Raw genomic sequence first — 24,108 nt, forward strand, 5'->3', positions numbered from 1 at the left:
TTAAAAATTCTGAGTGAGGCTCATTAAGCACAGCCCCCTGTGCCGAAAGGCCTCTCAGAGAAGGCTCTGTGCCGGGGGTGCTGTGCGCCCCATGCCCACCAGCACCACTGTGCTGCAGGACCCGTCCAGCAGCGGCAGAAGGTCTCCGTCCCCTCCCGCTGCAGCCCTGCCTCTCATCCGCGCAAACGCCATCAAGTAGGAACTCAGGAAGCCTGAAGTCAACTCAAAAGCCACCACAAAGTGCCAGTTTTACAAACCACAGCTCGTTTTGAGGTGAAACACTGAAATCTGGAGCAAACCACCTATTTGCTGCGCACTGGTTGTTCCGCTCCTACCAGGAATTGCTGCTCACACAAAGAGCTGCCCCACACTCAGCATACCCTAAACATTAGCTGCCTGACTTTTTTTCCTTATCCCACCCTATAAGATCCTCTAAGTCGGCAGATTCTGTTCAGTTAAAATGTCTTCCAGATGGGACTGCTGAATAACTGCATCTCGTGAACACCCAAAGTTAAAAAGGGGTCAAATAATTTTAGAGAAAAAAAAATTTTAAAAAAATTTACAACGGTATGTCATTCCTGTGCAGCAATACACACGCTAAAAAAGCAACAATAACATAAACAGACCTGGAGATTTTCTATTCGGACTCTGATTTCTTTCATTATGCAGCTGTCCCAGGTCATTACCAAAGCAATGCAAGAGCAAGTGCCTCCACCCACAGCGAGGTCTGGGACCGCAGGTGAATTCTGCTCTAACTTGGCAGCGTTCTTCTGGGATGTCGGCAGAGCTCATCAAATGGTCCCACCAAAGCACAGCTTTTTCCAGCAGGCATCAGGGAAAGAAAAAGAAGAGCGAGAGCAACAAGAAAAGGAAAGTCATTGAATCATTTTGATTGTAAAAGCCCTTGCAGATTGTCAAGTCCAACTGAGAACACCAAAGACTGGCGAAGGAGAAACTGGGAGATGGCCACCTACGGCAAGAGGAAGGCCCAGGGATGAGAAAGAGGAAAGCAAAGCAGACAGAAACGAAGAGCAAGAAAAAAAATATTACTTATTTGTCCATTTAATAACTAAGTAGCCCTGGACTGTTTTTTGGTTTTGAGCGTGTATCACAGAAGGAACAAAGCAAAGGGGGATGCCCGGGGTCCCTGGCACCACCAGCAGTGAGACTGGCCAAGCTGGGCAGAATCAGAGCAGCGTCAGACACAAAGCCGCCAGTGCAGCTGAGTGACCTGCAGCTGGGCATGGCTTTGCCATTTGCGGGTTTTTTTTTTTTCTTTCTCCAGGTCACATGGATGTGAGCACAAGTGGATCAGCCTCCACCAGGTCACAGGGACAGGAGCAGGGGAGGCTTTGAGACTCAGAGACCTGCCCTGAGAGCGCTCCAGGCTTCAGCACCACTCTGGTCGTGCTTCTTTGAGACATGACCCCGCCATCACCAGCCCTGCTGGCATCCAGAGAGTGCGCAGGTGAAGGGATGGAGACACACACCAGCACAGAAGATGTAACAGAGGCTGCAGAGAAACGAGGAAATTCTATATTTTTGGAGATGCTGACTCCACAAAAGCTGATGAGGAGCTGGCAACCTGAGAGCGGAGGGAGAGAGTTGGCTAATTTCCCCGATTGGGGTAAACCAGCACACAGCCCTCATGGTAAGCACTGGCTAGACTGGCCTCACTGCAGTGAGGCTCAGGGAAGGACCCCAAGGATGCAGAGGGCAACAGAGAGCAGCAGGAGACACATCTAGGAAGAGAAGCAAAAGACCAAAACTGGGAGGGGGTAGGCAGGAAGAAACACAAAGAACCAGGGCTGTGACCAGAGAGATGGGACAAAATTAAAAAATTAAGCCAATGCCCTTCAGTTACCAGGATTTTCACAGTTGCAGATGCTCAGCAAGGCAGAGCCAGACCTCCAAAAAGCACTAAAGAGGGAGCAGAGGAAAAAGAGTGGGAAAATAGAAATAGAAGTGATGACGAAAAGAACAAAGGTGCCACTTGGCTGAGTTCCAGGGGCAGTTTCCATACGTGAATTCTTATTCACATTTCATGTAAGATAGCATGTTTTTAAACATTCAGGTTTTTAGTAAAGGAGATTCCAGAAGAGACAGAGACTAGGAAAATAACTATTTCATGCAGATTCCTTCTTTCGGGATCTGCTTTCCAACTTCCTTTTCTCCCCTGCATTTCTCGAGAACCGTTTTGTGTTGGGTTTTTTTAATTTTCTATGCTCTGTTTACAAATACATGCAGAGACAGTGAATGTATCAGACATCTGCCTGTATTTTCCTCTCAAATCTCTCCACAAGAAAAGAGCCTTAATTTTGCAATCTTACAGTGTTTCTGGCCACTACCTACCTAGCATAGCGTGATCAACTAATTTCAAGCACCTACAATCATTAATTAGACCTTATCTGTTTGCCTAAAGTCCTGACACAAGCTCTTGACAGCGGTGGGCTGGAGACCCAGCGGCACGCAGGCTGAGCTGGGCACACTGGGAGGGACTGGGACAACCCAAAGGAAACCATGCTTCACTGGAGAGCGCTGGGGATGGAAATGCCCCCGTTCAGGATGAAGGCTGATGGAGCAGCCCCAGGAAATTGGCTATGAACTCCTCTACTACCCACCAGGACTGCCATCAGGTGCCCTGTGCCCCAGCTCCAGCCCGCCCCTGTGCCCAGAGGGGTGGGTGCACCCCCTGCATACCCCACCAGAAGCCGGGATTTCACCCGGTACCCTGCATGAACTGCAGAAAACTCCAGGACAACTGGCTACTCAGCCGGCTCCGGTGGAAATGAAGGTTTCAGTGACGAGCAAAAAGGAGCCCAGGCTGGATTGCGCCTTCCTGCGGCGTGAGTTTTCGGAAGAGGTGGGTCCTGGGCTGAACCCAGTGCCTCAGACCCACCTCGGGTGATGAATCACGAGCTGTGCCCTCTGCGGAAATGTCTTCATCTCCGGGAACGGCGGGAAGTGGGGTGACAGCAGTTTCAGGTGCCGAGACACAATAAAAACAATGAGGGAAGAAAATGTTTGCTTTTTATGTCAGCAGAGATGTCAGTACCCATTAATAAATCTATCTGCTAAATCTACTCTTATTCATGTGGGACATCACCAAGTTAAAGTAAAATAAATTATCTTTAATTAAATGGAATTGTCGTCTTCCTCCTGCTATCATCCCCAATTATTACATCCTAATCAGCCCTTTTGGGAGAAGGCATGAGGGAAGGCTGAAAGGCACATTTACTATAAACAATTTCTCTCTCTGTCAAGAGATGGAAATTTTATTTTAATTATTGTTTAGGACTATGATTTTCACCCAGTTTCTGATGAAAGGGATTAAAAGTTGAAAATGCCATCATTCAAAGAAAGAAAGAAAGAAATCTGTTCATGTCATTGCTGCAGAGCAATTTCCTCCTAGTCCACCCTACAATTAAAGCCCAGAGCAAGGCAGCAGCAGTTAGGAAATACGCAAGTCATTTGTTTAAACTTTATCCTCATCTCCAGCGGGACAGTTCAGTTATAAAATACTTTGATCAAAAAGACAAGGTAAAAGCATGAGGCTGGTGGAGCAGGTCGGAAGGGGATGCTCAGAGGCCAGCGAGCGCTGGACCAGGCGACGAAGATTTAGGCTCTGCCCAAGTCCACGCAGCACTACTATGTTTAAATAAATGCATCAGAGGTTCCAATCCCTTGAATCTTGTTTTGGGGGGACGAACCGCACTTGAAAAGCAGCCCGCAAGCTTTTCTGCCACCTACGCAGCGCGCCTCGTGCTGGGCAGGGGCAGCGCTTTTGGGTGAACTTGATCAATATCGAGAGGATCAGGACCGTGAATCTGCATGGTTTAAGTGTGACGATGGGAAATTCAGAGGGCTGGCATGCAGATTTGAGTTCATCTGAGTGTGACTCAAACTCAAACTTTGTCATGTGAAGATTCAAAATGGAAAGAAAAAAAAATTAAAAAAATCACGCTGCTCTAAAGGCTCCACTGGTTCGCAGCCCAAGCTGCACACAGCTGTATTTGAGAAGTTTAGTTTGCTAGCGTTTAAAAAGCACTTTGAATGAAGGATACTCTCGGGGTCTGATTTTCAAACACACTCCGAGTTGTGTTTTCCCCATCATCATGACTGCATGTAAATGAAGCACTTGCGCCTGTGACTGCGCCGCACCGCTGCTCCATAATCCTTTGTATACAGCCGGGCTATGCAATCACCGTAATTGTGCACACAAATTAGGCACACAAAACAGCCCAGGCACAGGCTCGAGAATCTAGTCTTACAAGCATGGACAGTGTCACATACTCAAACACACCAAAATCTGGGGCTGCGAGTCAAAGCCATGGGCGCCAGTTGACCTGGGCAGCGCGAGAGCAGGTGGATGGAACCAGCGAGGACATGGATAGGAAACCCTACCCAACAGCTGAAAAACTTATAGAAACAAAAACCAAACCAAAACAACAACAAAAAAAAACCAACAGAAAAGCCAAAACAAAACACCCCCAAAACATCGTTTCCTTTCAGAGTTTAGTTGCTAAATAATATTGTTGAGGTATTACAGAAATACGAATACTGTAGCTTAAATACCTGCATTTAGAGGAAAGCTAGTGATAAATACATGTATTTTGAAAATCTCAGCCTGCTTCATCTGTATGATATATGATAAAGAGAAGCCTGCTGATCAAAACCTCAACATTGTTTTAAAATCTACTTTATTCACTGCCAGCACCAAGAGCCATTCTATTAATTCTAAATTCTAGCTCGATTTAGCTTTTGACAAAGCTGGGCATTTGAAGATGACTCCTCACAAAGCTTTTCACCAAGACTCAGCATTTTCATCTTTATCTTTGTTCAAGCATACTGCTGAAAGGACCGAACTATTAGGTAAACAATAAAAACGTAAGCCAAAATACTTTCAGAGGACACATCATGACCATCATCTCAGCTGTGCCCGTCTTCAGCGTAACACTCACTTACCAGAAACCTTCCAAGATGTCATTCTTAAAATAACCTCTCAAGCAAAATTTACCACTGATGCACTTTTCCCAAGTTCCTGCTGTTCGCCACCACCAGAAGTTAAAGCTACACTTCTCCAATTAAACCTAAGGCACTGTACTGGTTTTAAAACACGTTCCTCCCTCTGCCAATTTTGTTTTTGCTCGCTTGTCAATTGTGGAGTCCCCGAACACGCTCTGAACAACTGCTGCCCAATTATGAAACAAGATATATTTCAGATAACAATGAAATTATTCACCAGAGAGAAAATACAGATTATGATGAGAAATGGAAAAGGAGGAGCCACTGAATCCTGATTAATTAATGCAACTTTCTTTTTTGAAAAATGCACTTTTCAGGGTGTAGCACTGTTTTCATTTAACACTGCTTTGAATTGCCGCCTACAGAAGTTAAAAAAAAAAAAAAAAAAAGGAAAAGAAAGAAACCACAGCTATACAAGCCTGCTGACTTCTTATAAAAGAACCAGTTTTAAACTTGTTTACACTACTGATTCCAAATGAATTCAAGATGGTGGCTAGTTAAAGAAAGGGAGACCATGCCAAGGATTTTGATCAAAGAACTTCAATTCAACAATGTTCAGTTTTAATTGACCACTAATTAAGCTACATTAGTCAAAGAAAAGTCTATATCACTTCTGAGTAATGAAGAAAGGAATTCATTTAACCCTGTCCTAGCCCTCCTTCAGCCAGCTTACAGAAAAGCAGCTTCTCAAGTATCAGCCTTGGAAGCATTTCCAATATTAATCCGCCAATAATTTTTTTAAAGAGGGAAAGAAAGTGTTGGAGGAGGGTAAGCTTTCCCAGCTCGCATCCCTCCTCCCACGGGGCGAAGCTGTCTCCCAGGGAGAGGCATTTTCGTGCCGAGAGGGACCAGGGACCGGGGGCAGCAAACCCCGGGAGCTCTTGGTGCTTGGTATGGCGCTGGGGAGAGGGAGCGCTGCACCCGCGCAGGGTGGCAGCAACAGGTAGACGTGCCCCTCTGCATGTAGTTGCACGCACAGGTACATGCTCAAGTGTGACAAACTATGGAAAACTCTATAAAAAGGTCCCCCCCGACCAGAAGAGTCTCCTGGGCAGCTCCGCTGACCTGCAGCGATGCTGTGGTCCTTCCTCGATGGGACAGCACCATTGATTCATGCATGACTCTGCTCCAAGGATGCCAAAGGAAACCTACACCTAATGAATCGCCGGCTGCAAAATTAGGCTCTGAAATGCATTAGGGAATGAAATATTTTTTTTCAATTTAGTGTTTTTGTCTTTTAAAAGTCCGCAGGATCAGATAAATTATAAAGGAACCAAACTGAGGCCAACAGGAGCATGCTGAGAGCAGTAAGGTTAGAGATGGAAACACCGAGAGATGGCACAGGGACCGGCCAGCAGGTTTTAAGAAGTGCCAGCAGTTCGCAGTACTCCTGCTCTGCAGCTAAGGAGAGGAGTTTGCATGATGCAGTAAGCAACACCAGGGCTTTGCAGTTCCACAGAGCCGCAGCACACTTCGATGAGGGCTACACTTGTGGCCTTAACTTGCATTATATTTTATCCTAATGATTTTTGGCTACAAACTACTGCATTTCATAGAATAGAATTTAATGAGTACCATATCTTTTTTTAACATTCTGCCAAATGCTCATTAAAATGCACTTGTTTTTGCAATGCAATAGCTAGCTATATGAAACCAAAATATTAATGCAAATTGGCATTTCTAAGTTTAAAGCGGTATTTGCATAACAGGAACGAAACATGGTGCAAGCTGAAAGAGTGCGCACAACACAAATGCCTCTTAACACCATAATTATTGCAAGGAAAAAATGATGGTTTGTGCACACCATCATGAGCTCCAGAATAAAGCATCTGCCACTTTGCGACACTGTTATCTCCCAATGCCCAGTCTCACCAAGAAAAGAGTGTCTGAAAAGACTCTGGACGCACTGGAGCTGATAAACTAGATAGGTACAAAATGCAACTTAAAAAAATATGAACGCACTTATGCAAATATGACTATCCTACCTAAAAGTTACAAGAGGCTGCCAGTAGTAGCGAAAGATTAGCTTGTTAGTTGAGAGCCACAGGCCATGCCAAAGGTATTCCTATTCTAATAAAGCAGTCGTTAGCTGTAGTAATCAGTACCTCAAAGTAAATTCGGTTACGAACCAGGCTTGGGACTCTGACACAGCAGTATTTAAAAAACTGTGTCTCTACCACAAGTGGAAAGGAGCTACTCGGGAAACCAATTACTCCCTATTAGCAAATGGGCGTCACCAGACCGAGGGACATCTCTGTTGTGGTATCAGCGCCGGAATAAACCTTTCAAGCTTCCCTTGGGGTGTATGCTGCTTTGCTGAAACATAAAGAGGAGTGGGCAAAGCCTGGGGTCTGCAGTTGATGGGGGGGGCACAACTGTTAGTTCCGTTTTAAAAATAAAGCCAAACAATACTACGGGTGCTTTCTCAGAGCTTCAGAAAGAATCAAAGTAATTCAAGGATTTATCTCACGGACCATCTGTAAAAATGGATCTTTACATTATTACTAGAACGCCTCGTGTGTCTAGGGAAAGTAAAAAAAGTAAAGCTGCCTGCCATCACAGAGCAGGGCTCGGCAGCCCTTGGTGGTGGGATCTGCTGGCGCCAGCCCACAGGGGCAGGGCTTCCTCAGCACTGTGCCCCAGGGGAGTGGGAGCGAAAGGGTTAAACCCCCCACTGACCCCATCGCACAGAAGCACCATTCACCCCAGCACAGGTAGCCCCTGCAATGTGCCTGCCTCTCCGCAGAGGGCTTTTATTAATTGCACCGGGCATCGCTGCAGAGCATCACCAGCATTTCTCAAATGGTTAATGGTTCCTTCTGTGGCCAACATGGAAGGGAACCAAATCATTAAACCCTCTAACTCCTCTGAAGCAAGCACTGAAGGCAGACATTTTCAAGACTTCCAACCTGAAATCTCTCCCGCCCGTGTGCTGATAACTGCAGACACATCAACGCACAGATGAAAGTCTGTATTTACCTTCCCTTTTCTTTTTTGCAAGTAAGAAGCCTGGGATCTCCTCCAGCTGGGAGTTTTAGTATGCACAGATTTAAGTACATGAATATTTCCAACGAAGCCACTGCATGTGTGTATGTGCATATGAGAATCTGGTCTACATCTTACTGGAGATTAAAAAAAAATAATATATTAAAAATCGCTTTTTCTGCAAATGACAGCTCACCGTAAGTACCTAATACCTTACGAAATTGCACTGGGTGACTGGGACATTAGGGCTGGACATCACAGATGGACACCAAGACGTTACAAACGGTGCAAGTCCACAGTCACATACACGAAAATATTTAAACACCCATCAAAGGCAATTCAGAAATGCAATGACTGAGCCAGCAGCCCTGTTGTCACTGTCCCCTCCTTCTGCATTAAACTTGCTGAACTTCCCCAAAATATTTTTCATCAGAGAACCGTTGTGCTTTGAAAGCATTGCCGATCTGCTTCTAAACCAAACCCACGGAGGCCGTGGCTGTCGTGGCACTATGCCCAGGCTAGGGCTCACCAGGACCCCAGCCCCGCCAGCCCCCAGCACTGTACCTGCAGCAGGACATGCTGCTCCCCCCCTGGATCGAGGAGTTTGTCCCACACAATTAAAAATGCTGAGATGTCCTCTCAAATCAAATGCAGAGCTATATCACACAGAAAGGATGGTTTGACGTAGCGTGATTTTATTTACTGGATCTTTCTTTCCCCCTCCCCCCTGCACAGTAAAAGTTGCTATGAAGAATAGTTCAGGCTATAAATAAGACACCGAGACACTGAAAGCAAATTACCATCCTATGAGTTAATAGCATACCAAATCAAAGACCTCAGCCTAGGTCTTTTGAAGATCTACAACTGCAACCTCAAAACTGTGGCAGATCTCTGCGTGCAATCGGAGCAGCAGAACTTATTTCGTATTCCGACTTCCACAGATCTGTGTGTGTGGTTCAGGCGGCGAGAGGGATTATCAAAAACAGGCTTCTGCCAGAAGTGATCATTACGGAGCTGTCTATACATGTGTAATTTTATTTTCCCCTACAAGGTGCCCTCTCTTGGCTTTGGCAGAATCAACAGCCCTTCTTCATGAGACAGATGTGTGCTGGCATGGCGCTCCAGATTCCTTAACCAGGGGAGACGGTGCTCCCCAGGAATAGGGGGGTTATTTATTTCTTCTGAACGCTGAAGCCGACTATTCCTCTGCCGTTCTCCTAAGCCCGTACTGTATATGAATTCTCCACACTCACATGAGATGCTGAACAGGGGCCGTCTGCACCGCTGTATGATCAGAAGTGACACACCCCCCCCCCCCCCCGCCCCGCTTGTGCCACTGGTGTGAGAAAGGATGGGCTGGGGAAAAAAGGGGGAAAAAAAAAAAAAAGAAAGGAAAAAGGAAGAAAGCTAGAAAGCTCATCCTGACAGACAGTGGCTACTGGCCACTGGGACCCGCGGCTGAACTGGGACCAGTCACCTTGCACCCAAACTCTGCCTGAAGTCGAACAGCTCAAAAGCATTGTATTCTAATGAACCACTGAAAACATCTGTTTAACTTCTGAAATGGTGAACAGTTTGTAAAATACTAATTTAGGAAGTCAAACAAAAAAAACCCATCCACACCGGTCATTGTTGTTGTGGTTTTTCTGATAAAAATAGCGACTGTCAAGTTTTATTCTGGAGATGGCTTTTATTTATGAGCTGGAACTTTGGAATGGGGAGAAAGAAAACGTGATACTGTATTTGGTGACTAAACGTGCCCAGGAGCCCCAGAAACTTCCCTGCACCCTCTGTGAGGGGTCCTGGGACCGCACGCGGGCTCCCACCGTCCACGTCAAGCAAGGGTTGTGTTTCACCGTGTGACTGCTGGGAAGCGGGATCGCTATCCCGAGGCGCTGCTGACCAGCTTACATTACCTTATTTCAGGTTGCAGCACTACCCTGTCTCTCTTTCAGGTGTTAATAGGAAAATCGGGTTGGCATCCTGGCAGCTGCCACCGCTCTGAGCCTCGCAGCCGTCCCCGCTCCCGAACGGCGCACAAGGACGCGCTGCAAAGGTAACGGCGGGGAAGATGGCTGAGCCAGCCTCGTCCCTCCCTTTGCCAGCCAGACTTCCCGTAGGACCGGCACCGGGAGCACACGGACATCTCGTAACAGGCTGTGGCACTGAGCCGCACTGTGACGATTGTGGATGCGAGGGATTTACTGTCTGCATAGGCACTGGCGAGGTTTAAACCGGCAAGAAATACATTTGGTTTCCTGGTTACACCCCACCCCCCTCCCCTCTGCCACAGCTGAACAGTCTTTTTTTCATTCTGGAAACAGCGTTAATTCTGAAAAATCTCGAGTCCAATAGCTACGGCAAGAGTGAGGATGGATTTACGCAAGCGTTTTGCTGCGAAGCTGCAGGGGATGTAAGAAAGACGCAAGATGTATCAGGTGCTCAGAAATCACGGGAATTCAAATCGTTCTGTAACTCAAAATCTGTAATTGTCTAAGCACCTCAAACAACCACCACTTAAAAGACACTGATAGCTTAATCATTTCTTCTTCAACTCTTACGTTCTACCTGTTTTACATGGGGGTAGCGCAATGTTTAAGAGCAGCTGAACTGGGATATTTCTGTACGCTCCCTCCCGACAATCACACTGATGACTGCAAGAAGCAGAGTGCATGGTAACAAATATTTAGCTAAAATGCAGAAAAGAAGAGGAAAAACCAGGTAAGCCCTGGGGGTCCAGTGGCACAGCCCAGCTGAAGGAACCCCCCCAATGGCAGGGCCAGCACCCAAGCACCCCGGGTGCGCAGGATCAGCTGGGGTCAAACACACCCTGCAGAAAAGCACCACTTGACAGCAGCTGTATTAAAGCACTTTTAGCCTTACCTAGCCGGGATTCCCACCTAAATTAATGCTCTCTGCTGATCTCAGGACAAATCCTTTGGAAAATACAGGTTCTCATTTTATGTAACAGTGTGCACTCCATGCACACATGACACCCCCCACCCCCCCCTTTCTCTGCGCTTGCATTTGCTTGCGGGGACCTCAGGCAGCAGGTACCAAAGAGTACTACCTCTCCCTGTATTTGCAGATTGTTTTTTTCTCTAAGCTGCACAAGATTTCTGAAAGCCTGTTAATCACTTGACTGCAAAAAGCAAACCGAGCCTCCAGATCCCCCTCTGGTCCCTTCCAGCCCTGCCATTGCTCACAAAGGCAGCCCGGGGATGCAGCCCCTGTGCCCTGCGCCGCTCACTCCCCTGTAATGACAGGTGCAGCAGTAATAATATGCTGGGCAATCAACTTTCTCCCTCTGATATGTCAGCTGAGCTTCCTCATGCCATTAGGAATGTAAACATTTCTGCAATTTCTATTTAAACGCCAATAAAATAACGGGGTGCAGAACTCACCCTTTTTAATTTTTTAAGTAATACATTTGATTATTTTAATCACGTCAGTACTTAACTGAGTGGGTTTAAATATGCATGTTAAGTCAGTTCGGTTTGGTTTATTCATTAGAAAGCCATTGAGTAATTCAGCATTATTCAGTTTGGGTTTTTTTTTTTAAAAAAAAAAAAAAGGGTGGGTGTGTGTGTCACTAAATGCACTGCACAAGACCTTTTCCATGAGGTTGTCCTTGAAGGACAAGTTACCTGTGCACTGTCTCTCCCAGGAGGTACAACTGCTGCTATCACGGATTTCAGGGCAAAAAGGAATCCAGCGTACGGGCTAATAAACAGAATTTAATAACGATGATTCACCAGATGCTGGGTATTTTTAACGGCAATTCTGAAAGGCCACTCGGTGAGCAAAGAGCTATTTTTGAAGCAGGAAGCCCTGTTTTTCACCACGGATATCCCCTTTGTCAGGGCCGCGGCTGGTGCACACCGGCGGCTGCTCTGCCATTCTCGCCCTTACGCCTGGCAGAGGTGAAAAAGCCAAGTCAAATGTTAGCCGGGATTGTTCCCAGCCCCTTTTCATCTGCGACTCGGCTACAATGGCAGCAGCTGCAGAACAACCTTCCCCCGGCGGCCCCTCCAATTACCGGCACCATGCCCCCACGCCGGGGATGCACCGGGCTCTGCACGGTGGCCACCCCTCCGGAGAGCCAGGTGAGGGGTGCTGGGCATGGGCACCCCCAAGCCAGGCAGCCCCCAGCTCGAAGCCTCACTAGCTGGGGGCTAGAGACCCCTCTTCTTCTTTTCAGCTGCTTTTTATTACAAAAAGCGTGGTACATGGTTTCAAGAACAATTTGATATCGTGCACATGAGTTCTCACACCAGTCCCACTCCTGTGCAGACACCTAATAAAGCTCTGCAGGTGCATGAAATTTCCTCTGCTCAAACTTTAGGGAGGGTTGGTTGTGGTTTGTTTTGGGGTTTTTTTTGTGTGTATTATTATTTTTTTTTTTAAAGTATTATTAATTTTATAGGCAAAACTAAAGTCCTTATAGGGGAAAGTATTCAGAGCTCAAGTCAGCAAATCGTACACAGCAAAATGCAGAGTGTATTTGCATTTGTCTGCGTGCAAGTTGAAAATGAAGATGGAAGGTCCGTGCTCCGCGTGTTGCATTTCCCGTGGACACCTCTGCCTGGGAAAAAGCTAAGAGCATCTCGAGCTGAGGCTGAAGCTTTAGGAAACAACCCACGGCACAAAAGGACAAACCCCTCAAGACCCAAGGTCTGGTCCTGCTCCTCCTGTAGCCAACTTTCAACTCGAAAACCCCCTTTTTAACTTACAGGAGAGAAACATTGTAACAACACTTAATCAAGAAAAAACAAACAAAACCCCACACAAATACAACAAGGAAAAAACAAACACACCCACCCGCCCAGAAACTTACAAGTGAAGATCTAGAAATTCAGCAAGTTGGGGAAAAGCAAGACCCACCCTGAATTTTGGGGGAGAAGCATATTCCAGGGAAATCTCTTGGATTTTTGGGGGGGATCCTGACTTGCTCTGCCAGAACAAAGCCAGATGCTAAATATTTCGAGCTACCTGCCAAGGCCTGAGAACGCCACCTTCCCAGACGACCCACAGGGGCTCACAGCAACTTTTTAATGAGCCTGAGAATTTCTCCACCGTAACAAGGAGCGGAGCAGAGGGAGAGATCACTACTGACGTAATCATCTCGGCTATCCGCGACAGCAGATCTTTTGATGAACCAAACACAAACACTTTTGAGGCGAAACCAGGGGCTGCACACCAGCCAACGTCAGTTAAACACAGCTCCTCACTGGACATGACCTGACTCTCAGCAGAAGCGCACCATGATTTTTATTACCGAGCATTGGCAATGCCACATGAAAGGGATGTGGCACTGCAATTTCGGAGGGATGGATACAGCACCTGAACCGTTGGAAGCGGTGCTCGCGGTGCAGCCGGCGGCAGGATCAGGAGGGCAGCCGGAGGGCTGGGCACCGCTGCAGCACCCAAGTCCTCACTACATCACACCATCACTACAAAAAACTCCCTCCCCCTCCCCCAGCAATTTTTTTAAAAGGAAAAAAAAAAAAAAAAAGGGAAAAGAAGACACCATCCAAAGGGCAGGCGATTCCGGGCAGGTACCTTCTTCCCCCAGTATTTTGTTATTTCTGCAGGAAGGCTGACCCACCGCCTGCTGCCTTCCCCACCGGGCTGCAGGCACTGCACCGCAGGAACCTTTCCCAGCACCCCGTCAGGCTGCAAACTTCAAAGAGCAATTAAAAATAAATAAATAAATAAATAAATAAAAAGATCTTCTAAAAAAATGTTCCACTAGCAACACAATATCATAGAACCAGAAAGCAGCCAACGCAGGCTAAAAAATTCACTTTTCAAAATAAATTCCCTGTGCAAAATAAGCAAATCCCATGTCTCCAAAGTGCCGCAGCAATTTTACAGTAACCCAAGTATAATGCAAACCAGATTTATACTGAAACAGGAAACAAACAATTCTTCTGCACAATTTCCTGTAGATCAATTGGAAAGGTATTTAAAGACTGCACCAGCCATCAGATCTTTTGTTAACCCCCCCAACCCTGCCCACAAAAAAGCAGCTCATAACACATGCTATTATAAGATGTCAACACCCTAACATCATTTTCCATGTCTACCATCAATCTATAACCAAATAAAATAAAATTCTATTTATAACTTCTTTTTGAGGGAAAAAAAACAACCACACACCAAAAAACAACCACCATAATAATTTCCAAACTGGCACAGATGAAAAGGTGAAGTTCATTTCTGATCAGCATATGCAAAGCATGTTTAAAACTAAGATTCAACGTAACATCCTGCAAGAATACTAAGCTTTCATAATTCCAAAAATATTTTGGAAAAATCCAGCTTTGCAAAGACCGGGCCACTTATATTTTCATCACATACGAAGGGAAGAAAGCGATCAGCCCAGCCCGGCATAAATTTTAATTGCATGCCAAGGTATCCTGACCCTTAAAACCAGTGCTGGTTATTTCTGCAGTCTCAAAAGATTCTGAATAAACTCGTTCTGTTTCCCTCCCCTTCCCCCAGAACGTAACACACAAACCCACCGATTGTGTCAAAACGTCTGTGCACATAACGATCTGTATTTATAGTTTTATGCACATAGTTATAATTCAGAAAAAACTTGTTTTCTTATTATCAGTAGGGAGCCTACAAGATTATATTAACTTCTGATATAAACATACAGCCCTTCCATAAACCCCACAACAATTGGAAAAGCCTTCTAGAAATGTTGGCTTCTGCTCACAATCCTGAAAAGAGTAAGCATTTTTATATACAGACGTATCTACATGCACATATGGATTTCACATCACGCAGCCTGAGCTACCCGTATGTGGATGAGATTTGACAGAGAAGTTGTAAATTCAGCGTTACTGTGTCACAAAAATCTATCCCTACCCTTCAGAAAGAGTTTCGAGTATCTTGTAACTTTTGCTAATAAATATTTTTTTTTATGAGCTGTGTGTCAGTGCTCCAATATTTCCAGCCAGTGAAACGCTGACATTTCTTTAAACAAAGATGCACCATAAACATCACGCTGAATTACTGCCGGTTCAGCCCAACAGGGGCAAGTACAGGCATCTCTTACGTTGACTTTAAGATTTCTTCCTCCTTGTGCTCCAAAAGAAAACTTGCCCCGCGCCGTTCCCAGAGCAACGCCAGCCTCGTGCCATTCACAACTCCTCACTTGTCATTATTAAGCGTGGTACATGGAATTATTACACTCTTTGGCCTAGCCTATTAGCAGGAATGATACCACGGAGCATTCATCTTCATCTAGGAACTTTATGGAGTTGAAAGGCTTTATAATAAGAATAGCAGACAGAATGTAAACAGGAAAAACTCATTAGCATTTACTTTTTGTGATTTGATGACTTAACAAATAACTATTTCAAAACAACTAGTTTGCGAGATGGGTTGAAGCTTGTTAGGATAAAGCAAAAAGAGCAATTACAATAATTATAGGTTTCCCTATATGATTTAACACATGCACATGGCGGGAGCTGATGATGGGATCTTAAGATACCATTAAAAGAAAATTTTGCCACTTTTGTTTTTCATTTTCATTTGCCATAATTTCTTCTTTATAGTTCCATGCATTTCCATGTAATGTCTATGACCAAATAATACTTTATTAAAATCTCAGTGAGATGCAATTGAAATTAAGCAATTCCAAAAATCAAATTTAGACAGTAATCCTGCATCCATCCCCTTTCCAGGTAATGCAAATCCTAAAATATCACAGCATGCCTCGGGTAACAAGGAGCAAGGCTCAGGGGGGAAAAAAAGGCTCTTGTCGTTTCACTGCTTCCAACGTAATCGAAGTGTTAACCTAGTTAATCACAGATAACAGTGCCCACTTCCAACTCCTCTGGAAAAACATCCTTTTTGTAATATTTTAGGGGGAGGGGGTAAGTGAATCAGAGCCCAACACTTATATGGTACACCGTTAACATAATCCCCGAGCACCAGCTTATCTTTACACTTTTATTATTTGACACTGGCAGTTTTGCTATTGTTTTACCATTTTCTAAAACAAATATCCTCTATTGCAAGAGATGTCAAGGAAAAGGTTTCTTACCGATGAACATCAGTAAACAGTTAAAGGCAAAAAGTGCTCTCCCACAGAGCAAGCTCTCCAAAAATGCCCTGCGAGCGAGGGGAAAAAAAAGCAAGTTACAGAAAATCTGTTCTGCAAACCTTGCACTTAATGGCAGTTTCATTTTTTTCCAGCCATTTTTATGACTCCTGCACCCAACTGCACTCCTCTTCCCACAGCAACTTCGAGTCCAAGGGCTTTGGAATGATTTTGCATTTTTTCCTCCTTTTGTTTATTCCCAGGGAAGACCTGCTTCCGCTGCCTGCTCGCAGTTCAGAGAGTTCAAACTGAATTTAAACAAGTAATTGACTTGTCACTGGGGAGAAAAAAAAAAAAAAAAAAGGGGGGGGGGGGGGGGGTGTGTGTGAAAGGAGGAATTCTGAACTCTTATCTTTCCTTTGCAAGGAAACTGTGCGCGAGAGCAGCCCCACAATCAGGCGGCAGCCCCAAGAGCCACGGTCCTTTCGCCGAGGTGTCGGAGCAATCCCGGCGTGGCATCCCCGAGCGCCGCACGCTGCCTGGCACCGCGTCAAGAGCCGCACAATGCGGAACCGGAGCCAGAACAATGCCAGCTCTATAAACCACCAAAAATCCCTGTGGCAAGTGGATGCAGGGATACTTTCTCCCCCTCCGGGGGCTGCGGGGCCAGCCTTGGCCCCTGGCTCCCACCAGCCCCTCGCTCGGCTGGTGCCCCCAGCCCCGGGAGGGCAGCGCTGCCAGGGTGCCCCCCCAGCCCGGGGACCCTCGCCGCCCTTTGTGCTCTGCCGGCGCTGAGGCCAGGCTGCCCCCCACGAACCCCTTCCACCGGTGCCTATAACCCAGCTCGGGCGCAGGGCGAGCCTGCTTTTAACCATTGCCACCTTCCCCAAAACACAAAGGGCAGGGGAAAGGGCCTGGTGGCCGAGGGGGCTTTACGAGCCCTCTAAGTTCCACAGTTTTATGTCAGCACAACAGGCGGCTGGCACAACAGGGCGACATTCCGGTCCAAGCCTCCCCAACACGGCCCCCGGCAGGCCGGGCATCTCCTTCCTGGCTTTACTTAGTTGGAAAAAGAAACCGGCCAAAAAAAAAAGACACACATAGAACGAAGTGGGGGGGGGGGGGCGGGAACCCAACCCCAAAACAAAAGAAAAAGCCCAGCTCCCACCCCCACCTCCATTGCCCTGCTCGCCCCCCCAGAAGAAAAATCCCCAGAATAATGAAGTTGGCCTAAGTGTTGAAAATTGTTTACCGTAGCCCTGCCGCTGTGCAAGCGCTGTGCATCGCTGCGTCCTGCAAACAGGCTGCTGTCGCCAGGATTTTATTACTTATTGAGGATGAATAGCAGTGTTTAGGAACTTTTGCTTGTAAAGCTACTGAGGTTGGCTGGCCCTGCCATGCATCTGAATGTCAGGTAGGCTTGAGGTGTAGCCTTAACAGATTTGCAATAGGAATAACTAATTTAGAAAAAAAAAATAAAAGGGGGGGAAGCCCTGCCGTAAATTTACAAAGCTTTATGTTTTTGCAGTTTTGTAAATTTTTAAATCTCAACTGTTTTCCCCCCTGCAAATTCCCTTAGTTTCACCCTCCACACGAAGTGTCCTGCATTACCACGATGCGTTATTTTCAAAATATTCAAAACAAAAGACGAGGCCCACAGCTCTTGCCAATAAGCATATTTAAAAAAAAAAAAAAGTAAAAAAATCTCAGTTATTCAAACAGATGTTCATTCATGAGAGTGGCTTTCCGTACGAAACAATTTGAGCTTGGTGTATTATAAACAGCCGCTGGTCTATGGCACACATGCCTACACAGGCACACATGCCCGGGCGGGATAATGAGTTTGCTCCATCCGAAGCGGGCCTGGGTTAAAACTCCACCAGTTCCCTTTTGGCCTAACTACGCTGCCCTGATTAGTATCACATGAAACGAAAGAAAAGTTGAAAGAACACAGACTGGAGCAGTTTGCGGAGCCTGCTCCCCCCACGCGCTGCCCTCACTTCCCAGCATTTCCAAATTTTATTTTCCTCTCCCTTCAAGCAACAGTTCCCCTCCTTACCTCGCCCTTCCCCCTCTTCCCCCCCCCCCCCAAATATTTTAAAATATACTGAAATACTTTTCCTTCCCAAGACCCAGCCAGAGAAAAAAAATAAACCTCCAGATGGCAAGTATAAACCTTCTGCTGGGGTTATGCACAAAATACCAGACACTTCTTTTTTTTTTTTTTTTCCTTCCCCCCTCTTAAATAAAGCGTTTCTGTTGGGAGGGGGGGAAGGACCGAAGTCATTGCAAGACGGGTGGGAATGGGGCTTTTTTTCCTTGTTTTCCGTTATCTTAAGGCTACTTTTGGCGCAGGGCTCCGGCCCCGCAGCCCGCACCCGCAGCCCCGCTGGCTCCGCGGCCGCGCAGCCCCGCTCCGCTCCCGCCTTCCCCTTCGGTATTTTTTTTTAATTTTTTTTTTTTATTTTTGCTTTGCGCAATTTTGACTTTAAGCTCAAACTTTTAAGCGCGGGCGGGCTTTCTACCGTACCAAAAAAAAAAAAAAAGAAGGAAAAAAAAATAAGAAGAAAAGAGCCTAAACCCCCATACAAGCAAAATAAAATGAAATAAAGAGACCGAGGAGCGGCGGCGGGAGGCGGCGGGCGCATCCCCACCGGCCGGCCGCCGCGGGCCCTGGCAGCGCCGAGGATGCTCGTCCCCGCCACCATAAAACTTGTCCAAATTACACCTTTAATTGCCGCGCCAGCTTACCGCTTTCCCATTATAGTAGTACATCAAAGAGTTGCCGCCCATGCCGGGGATCGTGTATGCGCAGTACATGGTCCCGCCGCCGCCGTCCCCCTCCGCTCCCGCTCTCACAACTTTTATTTCAAACTCGCTCTCCCTTTTTTCACAACAATTCCTCCACTCGCATGTTCCCATATGGCCGGGCCAGGCGCGCTCAATATGCAAAGCAGGGCGAGACCATTCGCCGCGCGGGGGCGGAGGCTGCGCGCCTCCCCCCCCCCCCCCCCCCCGCGCGCCCGCGCACCGCCCCGCGCCCGCGCACCGCCCCGCGCGCTCCCCGCCGGCCGCCCGCGGGGCCGCGGAGCCGGGCCCGGCCGCGCGCGGAATGCAAATGCGCCTAATTGCCTCCCCCTCCCTGCGCGCTCCCCCGCTCGCCTCCCGGGTTGGGGGGGGACGGGGGGGCTGGGTTCTGTTGTATTTTTTTTTCCCCTCTTCTTTTTTTTTTTTTTTCTTTTTTTTGTTTTAATTTGATTAAAAAGCGAGTGGCAGGAAGGGAATCGTATGATGCACATCTAATAACTCCGCCATCTGTCCGTGCTGCTGGCGCGCTCCCAGCATTGTGCGCAGCTGCCGCGGCCCGCCCGCGCCCCGCGCAGCCCCGCGCAGCCTCCCCCTCCCTTCCCCCACCTCTCTCTTTTTTTTTTTTTTTTTTTTTTTTTCCCCCGTAACAGGGTTTTAAATAATAAATAGGTGGCCCCGTCCCGCCGGGCGCTGCTGCAGGCACCCCTCCGAGCCACACAGCACCCTGTGCCCCCCTGGTCCCCAGCGCAGACGGATGGAGACGGGGGCATGGGGAATGGGGGGACATGGGGAAGGGGGGCCATGGGAAATGGGGGGGACGTAGGGAATGGAGGGGCACGGGGAATGCGGAAACATGGAAAGGGGGGTACACCCCCTCCAAAACACCCCCCCTCCCCCCCCCCCCCCCCCCAACTCGGACTCACTTGAGCTTGCCAAATTCAAAGCATCACAGGAAAGGAGGGCCCCTGGGAATTGATCCCAAATGAAACTAAATCATTTGCATATGCCGAAGCAAATGCCATCCGAGCATACAGCCAGTCTCTGGGCTCAACTTTAATAATTCAAAGCACCTATTTCCTTACTCCTCGGCATGGTAACGTGCCACATACAGGATTAACCAACGACAAAGAGACGGTGATAGTAATTCCGAGATGTCGTCTTGGGTGACGGCAAAGTTTCCTTTCATACTTTCCACCCCGATCCGCAGGGTGGGCACGCAGGGCTGCGGATGCTCGAGGGGGGGTGGGGGGGACGACGACATGCAAACCAGGAGGAATGAACGAGCAGAGGTTTATCTAACTCACTTGTTCTGCATTTATTCAGGAGGTCCCCAGAGGTTTGGGTAAACAGTACTTGAATTATAATCACACATTTCATTCAAATTTCATGCTTTGAGGATTTTTTCCTCATTAGAACTGTTAGCTGTCAATCTGACAAGATCACATTTGTAACCTTTAAACCACCCTCCGCGTATAATACGTAAGGCCAAAAATCCCAACGACTGCAGGTCAACGAGCAACAAAACGCCCCACCAGAAAGGCAGAGCGAACCCTCCTCGAACGTGGTGCAGATGGGCGGAACATTTCCTATGCCAGCAAATCCACTTTCTAAACCCAACTTCCTACAAATGTACGTCTTAATGCTCCAGAGGTGAAAAACAACAATGTCCTTTGATCATTTATTAAAAAAAAAGAAAAAAGAAAACCAACCACCACCCTTCTGGTGTTTTTAATAGACTTCTAGAAATAAAGCCTGTTCTTCCCTTCTGCATTTGCAAACTGCAAAATATGGTATTTTCTCTCTTAATAAAAGCTGTGGCTTCACAGCTCCATACAAAGTTCTACAACCGGCATTACATTTTTAGTACAAATGTTACCACAAAATTAGATTGGATGGACCTTTAAATCATCTCACTTAATCGCCCTCCTGCCACGGAAACAATCCCCTCACTCCAGCAGAATAAGCTTTTTCCTGACTGGCACTAGATAATTCTACAAATTCCACGTGTCGATGTCAATAGATGATGGAAATGGAGAAAGCCACGACTCTGGGAAGCAAGCCTTGAATTGCAACCAACGTGTCATGGAAATGACCGCAGATGATTGCGGTTTGGGTTTTGCAACCTTGAGGCGGGGAAGGGTCCAACTTAATTTGGATCCTGTCATATCAGTGCTTTCCTTCTCCCGAATGGGAAAATTGCGGTGTAAATACAGTGTATGGAACTTGATAAGAAGTTAATGCCGTTTGCAGGGAGTAAGCCCATAACTATAACTCTCAACACATGAGAATAAAAATTAATTACTTCACCATATCATATTTGCATTTGACACGTACATTGAGATAATTTTAATATATTTTCCTGCCTCGCTCGAGAACCTGTGATTGTCCTGGATTTTTTTTTTCCTTTTTTTCTTTTTCAGAGATAGAAACATATATCTTACATAAAATTCATAGCGTTAAGAACAGCCTAGGAACACCACTGGTGAGATGCCGACTACCCGCAGGGCTCTGAAATGATGCGAGGCAAGGCTATGGTAGCCCTCCGTCCCGCACTCACCCCTTCCCGCACGCCCCTGCCCCAGCAGCTCCCAGCACAGCCCCACTGGGGAGGGCCCCGCAGCACCATCCAGTCCCCCCAGCCTCCTGCTTTTCTTTTGGGGTGCTGTCACAGCCGGGAACGTGTCCCCAGCCGCCACATGGCCCGAGCCCGGCTCCTGGCTGGCTGGAGCCCATTCATTGAAAGAGCAAACCACTAAAAATATAAGGGGAGTTATCTGACAAGCAGCAGCCTTTTAAAAAAAATGAAATCTTTGTTGGTGTTTTAATCTCCAAACGCAGCGCTCGATGAATTTGCATCTGGCCCTGACATAGCCACGTTGGGGATTTTCACTGAACCAGGTGCAAGTGGTTGTTCTGCGCCAGGTTTTGTTGTGGCCGCGGGGCGCTGGAGTGCCAAGCTCCCCGGCAGGACTCGGCGCTGACAAAGACGAGGATTTGCCGTCAGGATTCTGCTCCGGCCACACCGGTGCAAGGGTGCGGGGGGGCTGTGGCAGGTGCAGCTGTGCATGACCCCCTGCAGACCCCCGCACCTGCATCTGTGCCGCCGAGCAGCTCCCCACACACACCCACCCGCTGGTGGGCATCAGGCAGCACCGGCATCTTCCAGCCCTTGCCACAGAGTGGTGCCGGCAATGCTGCAATTATGTCCTTCGTCTTAATGAGAGGTTGGCAGTGTGGAGAGGCGAGGTGCGGGCGGGGAGGAGTGACGTGGGGACAGCATGGCCCACCGCCCCGCGCCGCTGCCAGGGAGCAGGCGCAGCCTCCCTGCGGCCCTGCCTAACCCTCGCGTCCTCTCCATTGCCCCAAAGGGGCTCGTTTTCCAAGTACAGGGTAGAGGATGAGTACTTAAACCTTTGGTTTGGTAAGGACAGTGTGACAATGGACCCAGAGGGAGCACTGCCAAAGGGCCGGGGACTTTTAAAAGACACAAAACATAAAGATGCATAAAATGCTGTGGCAGCACATCATTTCAGCACCTTCTGCGTCAGGCATCGTTCTTCAGCATCTTCTAGGTTGCTGCAGGCAGAACAAGGCTGAGCAGGTGTAACAGACCCAAGTAGGGACAAATGCAGGTCAATATGTCACCTGCGTAGCATGACACAGTGAGCATAGGGTGCCAGGTTACGTGGCCACCCTGTCAGAATCCAGCTACTTCAGCATTATTGAAGTTAATAATTTCCCTTAGGGCCCTCCTGTTCCATTTTCCCTTTGCACCACTGCTCACCCTGGCCCAGCCCCCAGCCACAGTATGGCCAACTGGTCAACGGGCAGAGACACCATGTGAGGCTTCATGCACAGAAATAATCAGTGCTGGCACTTCTGTGACAGAATTGCAATATTCTGGTATATATATACTCGTTTCCATTCTCTCCTTTCTTCTCTTGTATCAGATCCCAGCAGCAAATTCCAGAAGAGGGTGAGGAAACACTCAAGAAATCTAAAGAGAATTAGAAAAAGAAACAGAAGCAGAAGATAATGATGAAAGACAGAATGGCGGGTTCTGCAGCTTTCGTGAGGCCACCTCTCCTGGTCCAGGAGGGGAAGAGGGAGCAGGTCTCTGCTTTTCCAGAAAGACTTTCAAGACAAAGAATTTGGAAAGGGCCTCAGTGAGCTGCTGAGCATCCTCCTCGGTCAGCCAGGGGTGCTCCAATGGATGCCATCCCAACAGAGCGGCACCACTGGCACACTTCGTGTCTGGAACCAGACCTTCCAGAAAGTCCCAGATTTTTTCTGGATGCTGGAAGGAAGAGACAGCAGTCACATTACGTTCCTGACACTACTGTAACTGAGGTCCACAGCAGAGGACCAAAGAAAGGGAAGCTATCTGCTAGACGACAAGCTTGCAGCCATAAATTGATACGGATAATGGTAAAATGTCAAGTAAGATGACTAAACAGCCTGGGTTAAGTCTGGGTCACTTGAATAATCTCATCCTTCTTACACAAATCCTTGAGCACAGCTATTACAACGTACCCACTGTGGGTGGAGAAGTGGCTCTGAACGCCCAGATGTGAAGAATTCTCCTCAGCTGGGGTGTTTTGCTGAGAGACCAGGACCTCCATTCAGAGGCCCCATGAGGACATGCCCCACCTCCTGTCCCACCAGCCTTTTTCGACCAGCTTCTCTCCTCTTTAAGGAAAAGAGAAGCAAACCCTCCTCCGTTCCCCGAAGGCAGCTCTATTTTAGGAGACACCAGAGCCGAGCTAAAGGTTTCTTACAATCCCCCACGCAGGGATAGCCCCCCACCCCTCTGACCAGAGGGACACAACCCCAACACAGAAAGCTCGTTCAGATGCTGGATAAACACACAAACAAGTGGCACCATATTTACTTTATACAAACTTAAAGACGGGGCATGTGCTGTGGCCAGTTTCTGGTCTTGATTCTGCAGGATCCCAAATCGAGCTAGAGATCAACCTGCTGAACTCCAGGCGACGTAATTTATAATTGTCTCTTTTGTAACTGCTGCAACAAAAGGTAACACTTGTTTTCCTACATTTTTGTACATTAATATTCTCTCCTCTCTCCCCAGGAAGAGGTTCATATTCAGCTACTTGTGCACCATAGACTGAATACAGGACAAATATCTAATTATACAGATGCTATGTGAATAAATCAGATCCTAAAAGCCAGTCTCTAAAAAGCTACTTTAAACCAGCCAAATGTGGATA

The 24,108-nt window shown here is 47.4% G+C and overlaps 1 protein-coding gene across 27 annotated transcripts in view; it reads right to left on the minus strand.

Moving 5' to 3' along the window:
- Window positions 1–24,108, minus strand: part of TCF4 (transcription factor 4) — a 240,339-nt gene that overhangs the window by 50,793 nt on the left and 165,438 nt on the right. Inside the window, exons 1-2 of one of the 27 annotated variants that reach the window (XM_056323858.1) lie at window positions 18,821–19,003; window positions 16,073–16,140 (exon numbers count right to left, since the gene is read on the minus strand). The exons of 22 other annotated variants lie outside the window; for them this stretch is intronic. Coding sequence is in view for 4 of the 5 variants with exons in the window: in XM_056323857.1 (XP_056179832.1) it covers window positions 18,821–18,991 (171 nt within the window). In the remaining variant the exon portion in view is untranslated. Of the gene's footprint in view, window positions 1–16,072; window positions 16,141–18,820; window positions 19,018–24,108 lie in introns of those variants that run through there. 4 more of the 27 variants (XM_056323857.1, XM_056323855.1, XM_056323860.1 and 1 more) reach the window with 4 other exon arrangements.

This window comes from Falco biarmicus, chromosome Z, assembly GCF_023638135.1.
Source record: "Falco biarmicus isolate bFalBia1 chromosome Z, bFalBia1.pri, whole genome shotgun sequence".
NCBI lineage: Eukaryota > Metazoa > Chordata > Aves > Falconiformes > Falconidae > Falco > Falco biarmicus.